The sequence below is a fragment of the Camelus ferus genome, chromosome 20 (assembly GCF_009834535.1).
Source record: "Camelus ferus isolate YT-003-E chromosome 20, BCGSAC_Cfer_1.0, whole genome shotgun sequence".
Taxonomy (NCBI): Eukaryota; Metazoa; Chordata; class Mammalia; order Artiodactyla; family Camelidae; genus Camelus; species Camelus ferus.
In genome coordinates this window covers 19993730-20005461 of record NC_045715.1, presented here as the reverse complement: position 1 = coordinate 20005461, position 11732 = coordinate 19993730, and the positions used below count along the sequence as shown (strand labels likewise).

At 47.5% G+C, this 11732-nt stretch overlaps 1 protein-coding gene across 3 annotated transcripts; it reads right to left on the bottom strand.

Annotated features, from left to right (window-relative positions):
• Positions 1 to 4057: 4057 nt before the first annotated feature.
• On the bottom strand, positions 4058 to 7502 carry LOC102517613 (patr class I histocompatibility antigen, A-126 alpha chain-like). Of its 3 annotated transcripts, XM_032463475.1 has the most exons (8): positions 7355 to 7502; positions 6771 to 7040; positions 6295 to 6570; positions 5407 to 5682; positions 5178 to 5291; positions 4716 to 4748; positions 4525 to 4572; positions 4058 to 4360 (listed from the first exon to the last, which is right to left on the bottom strand). In XM_032463475.1, exons 1-8 carry the CDS (start codon positions 7473 to 7475, stop codon positions 4356 to 4358), a joined length of 1143 nt encoding a protein of 380 aa, XP_032319366.1. In that variant the 5' UTR covers positions 7476 to 7502; the 3' UTR covers positions 4058 to 4355. The 3 variants fall into 3 exon arrangements, with proteins under 3 accessions (XP_032319366.1, XP_032319367.1, XP_032319364.1); XM_032463476.1 differs by lacking the exon at positions 5407 to 5682; XM_032463473.1 differs by lacking the exon at positions 4058 to 4360 and having other exon boundaries at positions 4451 to 4572.
• Positions 7503 to 11732: the final 4230 nt, after the last annotated feature.

Below are 11732 nucleotides of genomic sequence, written 5' to 3'. Positions count from 1 at the left end.
CACATAAGAGAAGCCATTTGAGGCCTGAGCCATTTTGTGATCTAAGCCTGGTACATGCTTGCCCTTTAACTGGTCTCAGTATTAATGATCTTAAGGGAACAGAATAAGGAGTGACTGATCCCAGGCAAGAGAAGTAACAACAGCTTACATAATAAGCCAGATAATAAAGACCCCAGATCTGTGTCAATGGTAAAGCACTTCCTTGAGCAGTCTTGCAGAACTTCAAGCCCCACCAGGCACTCAACCTCCAGGTGACCTGGAACCTAAAGGATGATGCTGCTGAACTTTACTGTACGTGGTGACCTCCATCCACTAATGCTTGGGCTCTGTTGAGTTTGTCCCAATTCTGTGCTGAATTTTCCTCTGCTCAAGCTCCTTTACGGATCTGCTTGTGCCCTTAAAACCTCCTCAGTGTGGCTGTCTGGGGAGACGCTGCTTTGGGAAGATGCAGCACGTTCTCTTTAATTGCTGCAAGTAATTCAGGCTCTTTCACCCCAGTGTGAACTCTTGGTGTTTCACTCACTGAGGCCCAGCAGAGAGCCCTACATCCAGGATAAATAATTACTAAGTGAGTGTGGGGTTTTCTTTCGTCCTTCAACGTTGATTTCATTAGACTAATACATGTGCAAGGTTGAAAAAATTCCTATGACTTAAAAGGATACACAGTGAAAATTACACTTCTGGCTTCATCCTATTCATAATTCTTCCAAATTCCCTCCCTGGGCAAGGTGAGTGTTATGAGTCTCAAGAGTGTTATAGAAAGAGATTCCATTGCATCAGGTGGTATTGACCACACATTCTGTCTGCATCTTTGGTATCAATTTAACAAATATTCTGACATTATTCCATTTTTAAAATATAAATGTTGTTCAGGTCAAGATACTGATAATAACTATTCTGCACTCCTGGGGCATTATTGTAGTTGGAGAAGAGAGAGCTGGGCCCCAGGGGGCAGCACAGGGAGACTGGAGACTGTTACCCTCCTCATCTTTCTACATGGGGTCTGACCTAGGGGAGTGTGTGGGTCACCAGGTGTTAGATTTGGGAGCCTTCATTTCTTCACTTCCTTTCTTTCCTTTATATAGACAGTTCCCTCGACATTCCAGCCAGGATGAGAATCACTGCTGGTGTCTCTTCCTCCTCCTCTTCCTGTCTGATGGCAGGGGCTGTGGGGGCTGAGATCTAGAGGAGAAGCTCCTCAGGAAAGGAGTGCAGGGTCATTGCCAAGGGCTTCATGGAAAATCTCTGCTGCCCCAGCCTGGCCTGGACAGCCAGCCTGAGACAACTGATCCCAGATCCCTCGTGTCTCTTCCCCCAGTTATTCCTATATATATAGCCCAGCACTTCCCATATAATATTCATTTCAAGCAAGTTATTAGATCCAGATATGTTCCAAAAGCGTATATTACACATGGGTGAGATACCAGAGGAGGGAACAGTGGGAACCAATGTAGAGTCTGCCAACCACAGGGTGACTTTTGGAACCATCTGACCTCATGGCCTCTCACAGGGCTGAGGCTAGGAGTGTAGAGACTAGAATAGATAAATAGCTCAAGTTCACAGGATTTTGGTGCTCACTCCACAGCAATTCAGATCAAAACTATGTTCCCGAAAAACTGACCCAGCTTTCCAAATTATTTGGGATTAAAAGAGAGAATTGTGTAGACAGAAACACAAAGGTAGGAAATGAAAAGAAAGGCAGCAGGGCTGAGTCAGCGCTGTCTCACTGCCATTGGCCATGACCCTTCCCGTTTCTGCAAGAACCTCAGGGGTGAATCAAGTGGTTGTGTGAGGGGGACCCCCCCATCCTTTAAGTCTCTGAGGAGACTTACCCCCCAAGATACAACATTGTCTTTAATGTTCTGTTTTGGCTGAGCTTGGGAGGCTTTTTCAGAGGCTCCACTTGGCCTTACTCGCTAAAAGCTTTTACCCCAAAGGTCAAAGAACCAACATGAGGATTCTGGCCAACTCTACATATGTCCCCTCCAATGACATATTTGGAAACTGGGGAGATTCCCACCAAGTGGATGTGTGGAGACAGAGAACCCACTGAGATAAGGGTGGACCTAAGACAGGACTTGAGTTATGTCCTCCTGTTCCCCAAAAGCTTCTCCTCTAATGGGGGTTCATGGTGGTACTTTGGTTCCCAGGTATCAGTGTCAAATTGGACTCTGTGTACAGTAGACATAAAGGGACCAAGATATTCCTTTGTACAGTGAATGGAAATCTTAAAAATGGCTATCGGTCCCTACATGAAGGACGCGGGGAATTCCTACCACACACAGTTGCCATATATTGCAGGGTATTTCCTCAAGGGACTTTGGCTCCCTTCAGCCAATGAGTTCTGGGTCTGAGAATTGGCTCAGGTCTTGAAAGTGGATAACAGATGGTAACTTTCTATCAGGGAACTCATCTCAGCCTAAAATTCGTTATTCTTATCTATTATACTTCACAGCACTCTTCTTGGCTATCCATCCACCTTGCCCCCAGAAACACTAGGATATATTAAGCATTTAGAAAGGTCTTGTAGTCTGAATCTGCTGCTTCCATTTTAATGTTGCTGGTTATTTAGGGATTTAGTCCTGGTTTCTGTCTTGCTGTCACCTGTCCTCTGACTTCCTGGGACCTTATTATCCCTGTAGCTTCTGTAATATGAGCTCCTAGAGTCAGTCCCCGCCTACAAAGGACAGATACCTTGAGGTTACTATTCTGCTCACTTGCTCAGTCCTATTGTCTGAGAAAGTTTCCTTTAGGAAACAGTCTCCTGGGTTTTTTTCAGTATCACTTTATGCTGGCATGTCCACTCCCTTGAGCTTTTTCATGTCTTTCTGTTCAGCCACCATGGTGGTTCTCCCAACACTGCTTCATGTGATGTGGGGCCAGAACTTTTTGTTAGAACAGCTTTATTGAGATATAATTCACATATCTCATTCAACCTCTGGAAAGAATTGATTTTAGCATATTCACAGAGAGGTGTGACCATACCCACAGTCATTTTTGGAACATTTTCATCCCCCAGAGCATTTTTCTGTCTCTCACAAATGATGATCTCCCCTCCACCCCACAGCCATCTGTCTCCACAGCACACACAATGATGTTTGTCTCCTCAGAGAAGATGATCCTGTGCTTATGGGTCCTCTATCCCAACCTACTGTGACTCTACCTCAGATCTGCTCTATAAATCCTTGAGTTGGGTTTCAAGCCAGCACTAGGATTACTAGATCCAAGGGCAGAGAGAGGGAGCAGGCTGCAGAGAAGACAGAAATCCAGCAAGAATTAAAGGAAGATGGGAAACTTTGGGGTCCCTCCTCTTCGTTAATTCCAGAATCTGGTTCCTTAAAAACAAGGTGGAAAGAATCAAGGAAACAGCCGTAGAAGGAAGGCAAGGGCTGGATGAAGCTGAGAATTTATCTCTTGATACCACTGACAGCCTGTGTACAGGGCCCCCTAGGACTTGTGACTCCTTCTGGTGTCAGATATGGGCGACACCCAGAGCAGAATGAGGCCAGAACTCTACAAATGAAAAAGAGTAGTCATAATTCAAAACAAAACAAAACAAAACAAAACAAAACAAAACAAAACAAAAACAAAAACAAAAAACCGAAAGAAGCAAAATTTAAACACACAAAAAAGACAGGGCCCGGGGGCAGGACCCAGCCTGAGCCTGGGCTGATCTGGTCACAGGAAGCCCTCACTGCCCATGGTCCTGGAAACAGGACAAAGCCCAGGTGCTGTCTGAGCCCCTGTGATCACAGGTCCTGGTGGGACAAAGTTATACTGAAGGGACAAAGACAAAGGGGCAGAGAAGGTGACCCAACCCAGCAGTGCCCATGTCAAAGCCCACAAGGCATTGAGCACTGACTGGGCACAGGCTCCATCCACACTCACCACCTCAGCCTTCTGTCCCACCTACGACAGACTCAGCACAGCAAACATGGAGATTCTGGAAAGCCTTCAGTGGTTCCATTTATTTCCTCTCTCAATCTTTAGGAATCCTCACCTTTACTATCCCTTCAAAACCCTTGCACTGATTAGAAAAAACAAATTAATACCCAGATTCATTCTCATTAGGAAAGTAAGATACTATTACTAAGTTACAACACAAAGATAAGATGGGATGACCCAGCCCCACCTCTGCTGGAAAAGGAAAGTCAACCAGGGAAGAGAACACAGGTCAGGGTGGAGAGGGGTGTGGGGGGCAAGGGTGGGCCAGTCTCCCCACCTCCTCACATTGTGCTAATAGGAGCACAGACACATTCAGATGCAGCTGCAGAAACAGGAGTCAGGGGATCTGAAGTCACAAAGTGGGATGTGAACACATCTTGCAACACTCAGTCCCCCACAAGGCAGCTGTCTCACACTGTGAAAGAAAAGAATCATGAGCCAGTTCAGGTCAGTCATGGAAGTGCTGACATTCTCAACAGCCCCCCATATGCCCAAAATGTCCCACTCAGAGAATCCCCACACCCAGGACATCCCCTCTGCCCCAACCCGTCTCCCAGTCTAGGCCCTCCAGGGTCTCACCTCTGGGATCCGTGAGAGAAACATAAGAGCCCTGGGCACTGTCGCTGCCTGGGGGAGAACAAAACCAGGACGTGGTCAGAACCCACAAGAGAGAAACTACAGAATAAAGTCTGAGGGGTGTGAGCTCCCCCTATGGCCTCCTGGCCCCACCATCACAAGGGTCTCAGGAACCACACTCACTCCATACTTACTTGCAGCCTGAGCATAGCTCCCTCCTTTTTCACCTGTCAGAAGAAAACATCTTGTGTGAGGCCAGGGAAGAAGACTGTGTCATGAGAGGAACCCCTTGTCCTGGACCACAGAGAACTTTCCAGAACTGTGACCAAAAATCCAGGACAGGTTCAGGAACATGAAGAAAGGAGATGTAGGGGGGCTGGATCAGCTGTCATCCTGGAGGCCTGTCCTCAGTGGGGGTCTAGCCTTCTGACCTTTGACTGCTGTGAATCTGATCCCCAACCTAAAATTATCAAGTTAAGAAATTTGTCTTTCATTTTCATAAGTGCTTTACAAAGAGTAAGGGCTAGCACTCAGCTCCAGATGGGCAAGTGTGTGTGTCACATGGTACCTCCTAATAACAAGGCAGCCAAACTTCTACCTGGGCCTGAATCCCCAGTGAGACAAGAAAACTAAAATTCCCCTCCTCCCTTCCCTACCTGAGTGCTTCTTCCTCCAGATCACAACTCCCGCCACCACAGCTGCAGTGACCACAAAGAGAACCAGGCCAGCAATGATGCCCATGATGGGGACAGTGGGCTGAGGAGGCGGCTCTGCAAAGAGAAGGGAAGGGCCCTGATCTCAGGCTTGAGTCCTGGCCTTGCTGAAGGTCTCCAGAAGGGCTTCTGTTTACCTGAGAAGAAGCTCCACCCCCGTGTCCCTCCTCACCCCATCTCAAGGTGAGGGGCTCCTCAAGCCCCTCGTGCTGCACGTGGCACGTGTATCTCTGCTCCTCTCCAGGAGGCACCACCAGGGCCGCCCACTTCTGGAAGGTCCCGTCCCCTGCAGGCCTGGTCTCTACGAGCTCCGTGTCCTGGGCCTGGTCCTCCCCATCACGCTGCCAGGTCAGTGAGATCTCCGTGGGGTAGAAGCCCAGGGCCCAGCACCTCAGGGTGACCTCATGGTCAGAGATGGGGTGGCGGGACACATGGGTCTTTGGAGGGTCTGAGGAAGAAGAATCAGAAACTTCTCACTCTGGGTTACCTGCATGGGTCACTGAAACAGCATCATGTGACCACCCTGAGACAGGACAGGATGATGGGTTTGAAAAGAAGCACAAACCCAGGACACCAGCCTGCACCTGGATGTCTGGGAGTATCTCCTAGTCATCGGAATGTTTAAGAATCAGAATGAAAGACAAGATAGGAGGCTCCAGGGCTGTAAGGGTGGGAATACAGAGTCCTGTTTACAATGGAGGAGGATGAATGACTCAGAAAAGCTGGAGTCAGGATCAAACAGGGTCTCGGGCTGAGAACAACCTGAGAGATAAAGCCCTGGTTCACAAGATGATGGCTGGGGTCAAGGGCACCGCGGGTCAGTTATTTCAGGGACAGTCTCCCCCTCTTTATCCTAAACAGCCTGGATTTCCTAACTGTCCTTTAGAGAAGTCGGGCTGCTGCAGTCGCTCTCCTGTACAGAATATGGGGACCTGGGCGGACTCCTCCCTCTGCAGCAGGAAGCCGGGGCGGTATTCCAGCAGGATCCCGTCTCCCTCTCCTTGTGCGATTCGAGTTCCAGCCCAAGGCGAGATCGTGGAGGCCCCGCGGCCCCTCGTACCTGCGCGCTGCAGCGTCTCCTTCCCGATCTCCAGGTATCTGAGCAGCCACTCCACACACGCGCCCTCCAGGTAGTTCCTCAGTTGCTTCGCGGCACCGGCCTCCTCCCACTTATGCTGAGAGATTCGAGCTGCCGCCTCCGCGGCCGTCCAGGAACGCAGGTCCTCGTTCAGGGCGATGTAATCCGCGCCGTCGTAGGAGAACTGTCTGTACCCGCCGAGGAAGCGCCCGTTCGGTCCCACGTCGCAGCCGTACATCATCTGGACGGTGTGAGACCCTGACCCCGCCCCGCGCCCCACAATGATTAAACCTAAACTGAAAATGAAACAGGGTCAAAGTCCCCGCCGGCTCTTCCCGGGTCGAGGGCCGGGCGGGTCCCGCAACGTCGGGGTGACCCTCGGACCCGGAGACTTGGGGGACCCCGCCCCGTCCCTAGGGATGGGGACGTTGACCTGGACCCGGGCCCGCGTCGCTCACCGGCCTCGCTCTGGTTGTAGTAGCGGCGTAGGGTGTTCAGGTCCACTCGGTATATCTGTGCGTTCTCCTTGGAGATCCGTGTCTCCTCTTCCCAATACGCCGGCCCCTCCTGCTCCACCCACCGCGCCCGCGGCTCCATCCTGGGATTCGGGGCGTCGCTGTCGAACCGCACAAACTGCGTGTCGTCCACGTAACCGACGGAGATGAAGCGGGGCTCCCCGCGGCCGGGCCGCGACACGGCGGTGTGGAAATACCTCAGGGAGTGGGAGCCTGGGGGCGCCGAGGGGTGAGACTCGGCCCGACCCTCCTCTCGGCCGGGACACGGGTCCGAGGTGATGGGGCTGGGATGGGGCCACGAGGGCGTGTGAGACGGAAACCTGGCCGCGGGTAGAAGGGTCGGGATCCCGTGGGAGAGAAGAGGGGGCGGGAAGCAGGAGAGAGAGGAGACGGGATCCAGATGCGGTGATGGGTCTGGGAGGAAGGCAGCGACGTCTCACCTTCCCCGGGGGTCCTGCCCTCCTGTCCCCGGGCGTGCCCCTCGCTCCTCCCCCGCAGAGGCCTTTCCCTCCCGACCCCGCACTCACCCGCCCGGGTCTCGGTCAGGGCCAGGGCCCCCGAGAGCAGCAGGAGGAGGGTTCCGGGAGTCATGACCCGCCTACTTAGAGTCAGAGGAGAAGCTGAGTGGAGGCGGGTCTGTGCGGACATTATTAACCGGGAACCGCGGTGACGCTGATTGGCTTCTCTAGAAACCAATGGGAGTGAGAACTGGGTTCCGTCACGAGTGTCCAGGCAGGAAGGCCCGGGGAGATGGGGAACCCCCAGCACCGAGCGTCCCCGCCTCAGATCCCGCCCTCGGTGAGACCCCAAGAGCCACGCCCTCCCGGGGACCTGGGACTTTGCCCTGATCCCTCCCCTCCTGCACGGAGAGCTCCTTGTCACACTGTCTCCCTGGGTCCTGGCCCAGGGCTGTGTCACTTTGCGATTTTCAAAACATTTGGTCATAGTACTTATACAATCTTACAAATGACTGTGGACCCCAAGGTTGATTTTGTGCATGTGGCTACATCTATCGATATTTTGCATGTAGGAATAATAGTTCAAAATTTTAATTTAATTTATTGAGAGTAATATTAATAACCCATGCATTTAATATAAAAATAATTTCCCAAAATAATCACCGCAGAGAGAATAGTGGTGCTTTTTACATTTTTGCAAGTCTATTTCTAGTCTGTCTCATTAGAAGACCACTGGATTTTCATGTTTGCTGCTGTGTTTATTCCGTTATTTTCATTGAAGTCTCACACATACATAGGAGTAGCATTTTTAATAACCTTTTCAGATCATTGTGGATGGTCCTCTTTGATACTAAACTAAAACTACACACGTGGTAGTTTGTCAAAAGTTATTTGCAAAGTGGACCTGAAACAGTATCAGTGAATATTTCCTATCTGTCACAATAAAATCCACAAGCCTTTTTTACACACTGAATATTTCTTGTACTAATGGAAGATTTTAAAAAGTAATACATTGTTTCACAAAATTATATAGATCTTCCAGTATCATTCAGTCTTTCAAGTACAAGTAGGATTCCATAAAAAAGAGGGTATTCCACTTGACGCAAATTACTTCAGATGGGACATAGTACTTCGAAATGTAGCAGAAGTGGTTGATGTGTACATTCCATGTCATCATAGAAGATATTTTAAAAAAGTGTTTTAAGCATTATGATTTAGGAATAATAACAATTTTAATGCTTCAACCAGGATGTTTTAGAGCAAACCTATTTTTTTTTTTCCTGGAAGTAAGTTGTGAAAATAATTAGTATTGCAGTTTGTTTCCATAATCTCCATTATTTCTAAAATGTAACTCAAAGTAGATGTCAACATAGTGAGAAGACAAATAATATCTTAGTAATGCTATGAAAATTCTTTTGACTGGGTATCTGATTGAATCTCACCCATAGGGTGAGAGGATACAGCTGTAACTGGACAGAAGCAGTGGTCGCTGTAGGAGCACAAGGAGAGGTTTGGTGCACTGTGAGGGACACAGTGCTGCTTTATGTGGTCTGTGCTTAGAATCATGTTCTGCTCTTGTCTTGTCTCACTGTGTCATGGTCTCAGGTGTCCCTGTCTGAAGTTGATGTTCTGTGAGATGACTTATGTCCATAGCGGAATAACACGACCGAGTAGGGAGCATCAGCCCCGCTTCTGACAACACTGAGGCCTGTGTAAGTGTCAGACCAGTTCCTGTGGGCAGAGGCTGCTTTGTCCATCTTGAATTCAATATTTTAAAATAACTACACCCCCTCCCCCCCAAAAGAATATAAGAGAATGATTTGGAAAAGAAGAAATGCAAATGTTAAACACATATATTAGTAATAAATAAGTGTAAACAAAAATGAAAATGTGGAATAAGAAATGGGAATGAATTAAAATGTATCATCTTGGCAAAGATGAAAGTGAATGAAGGGAGGATTGACAGGAACTGAGGGAGAACAGACTGTCAAAAAGACTGATGGGATTGAAAACTCATGTAGAAATCTTAAAGGTCACTTTTGCAAAATGTCACAATATATTCAATATGTCTCCATTTTGACACAGAAATTTCTCCTTTAGAAATTTATCCCAAGAAGATAATCACACATGTTCTCAAAAATAGATATGCAAGGATATATCTTGAGTTGTGTTTTATAGAAGCAAAGAGTGGAAACAATCTCAATGCTACAATCACTGTCATGATGGTCACTATGAACAGAGGAGCACTGACTGTCTCAGGCAGTAATTCCACGTGATTTACATACAGTGTCAATTTATGCCTCAAAGCAAACCCATGACGTGGTCACTGCATGATCCCGTTGTGCAGGCAGGGAAAGGAGACTCAGAGAGTTTAAGGAGTGTCTATTTCAAGGCCACCTTGCATCAGGATCTGGAGACACTGGAGGGGAACAACAGTTAGGCCCCTGGTGATGGGAGACGGGCTCTGCTGTGTGGGAGAGGGACAGAAATGATTGAGACAGATGTACATCATGACTGCACTAAGTGCCATGAGGAAGAGCTCATGATGCCATGAGGGCAGGTAACAGGAGTCCTGACAGGTCCCCTGCCGCTGTTATCAATAATATCTGAAAGACAGAAAGGATAAATGGAATATGAAGCAAAACCTGAAATCTATAGAATTATATTCAATCATAGAATGAAAAAGAGCTCTTGAGAATTGAAAATATGATCATAGAAATGAATAATTCCATAGATGAATTGGAAGATTACAGTCATGCTCCGAGTAAGTAGATGGAAAAGTAATGGGAAGGAGGAGAGAGGACCTGTAAAAATACACCTGTCAGTCATGACGTTCTAACAAGTTTCAAAAATAATGGAGAGTAAGAAATAAAAAATTCAAGAAAACATCTCAAAATTTATAGACAAAAATTTATATCTTGAACGGCCTACACAAATTCTTAGTGCACTAGATGAAAACAGACCCACACCAAGACACATCAATTGAAATTTGAGAAAGAAGTTGGAAAAGAAGAGACCTTGAAAACCTCAGAAGGTAACAAACAGGGGCCTGGAGGCTAGAAGACACTGAAGCAAAGCCTTCCGAAGTCTGAGGAAAAAAAAAATGTATTTCCAACAGAGAGTTGTGTATCTAGTCAAGATGTACGTCCTAGGGTAGCCTAAGGCCCTTCAGAGTTAGAATGTTTTCACTCTCCTTGTTCCCTTACTCACGATACTGTTAGGCAAAGTGGGGGAAAATGATGGTGAAAATCAACAATGGGGAAGACATGGGATCCAGACCCCAGGGGAGCCAAACAAGGGAGGGAGAGGGCTGTCTGGGAGAAGGTGAAGTGGATCCAGGGCGTCAGCCCTGCCCAACGTGTGCAGAGACCCTGTCCACACGAGGCAGGACTGAGGACTGTGGGACAGGTCTGTTCAAAGAGAGGAAGTTGACAGAATATCAGATGTGCTCGAAGACGTTCACGAAGACTAGATTCTGGGGAGAGTTTGGGAATGGTTGAAAATGAGTACAACAAAAGGATAATTAATTCCAGAGAAAATAAAAAATTCATTCAATGAAATAAAAGTAACCATAGTCTACTAAATGCTCACTTGGGATGGGCATTTTCATCATCATAATGATGCAAATATTGCACATTGAGGTAGTTAAAATGACACAATCAATAAACGTATGATTATAAGTTATAATTACATTGTGGGAATAGGGTATATGAAAGAAGAACCAATTAACTAAAGGTGATACATAAAACTGAGAAACAAATAAAGAATATTATAGGGAGCATGCTGTCTAGAGGCATTGAAGTAACCATTAGAGAATCAGCTAGACCAGCTCGTCTGTGAGGTTCAAGATCTGGGAGGGACATGGAAGACTGAGGACATCTACTTTGATATCAAGTGTTGTAGAAGTATTTTAGTTTTTAAAACTGTGCGTATATCCTTTAGCTAAAAGTGAAAAGATAACTCAGTAGGTGTAAGAATGGACTTGGGAATTGTTCTGTAAGGAGAGTCATAAGATATGGGACAGGTGTTGGGAGGAAACTGGACATTGAGTTGTGGGTTTTTATGGGAGAATTTTCTTCTGATTTATTTAGTTTTCTTTGTTTGCTTTTTGGTGGGAGGATTATAGCATGTTTGTATGCAGGAATGAAGGAGGCAGCAGACAGTGGGAAACTGCTGATACAGGGGAGGGAGGAGCTGCATCCTGTGCCCTCCCTGAGGGGCAGCCTTAGACAGAAGGGACCATCCATCATCACTGGTGGAAAGAGGATACAAGTGTAATTGCAGGCGTGTGGGAGGATAATGATGTAATTCTCACCTGAGTCCTCTTTCATTTTCTGAGTGAAAACAGAAGTTCACCATTAAGGATAGGGAGCTAGGAGGGAGTGGAGAGGATTGCAGAGGGAGGAGGAAGTGAGAGACAGCCCTCTCAGGAGGTGGGAGAGTGAGC

What these genes read in the sequence shown, in the direction of transcription:
- LOC102517613 (XM_032463473.1), bottom strand. Translation starts at nt 7,475, where the DNA reads ATGTCCGCACAGACCCGCCTCCACTCAGCTTCTCCTCTGACTCTAAGT. An exon ending in CTACAACCAGAGCGAGGCCG is followed by an intron (nt 6,571 to 6,770) that starts GTGAGCGACGCG and finishes GGGCGGGGTCAG; the next exon opens with GGTCTCACACCGTCCAGATG. An exon ending in CTGGAGGAAGAAGCACTCAG is followed by an intron (nt 4,749 to 5,177) that starts GTAGGGAAGGGA and finishes TTCTTCTGACAG; the next exon opens with GTGAAAAAGGAGGGAGCTAT.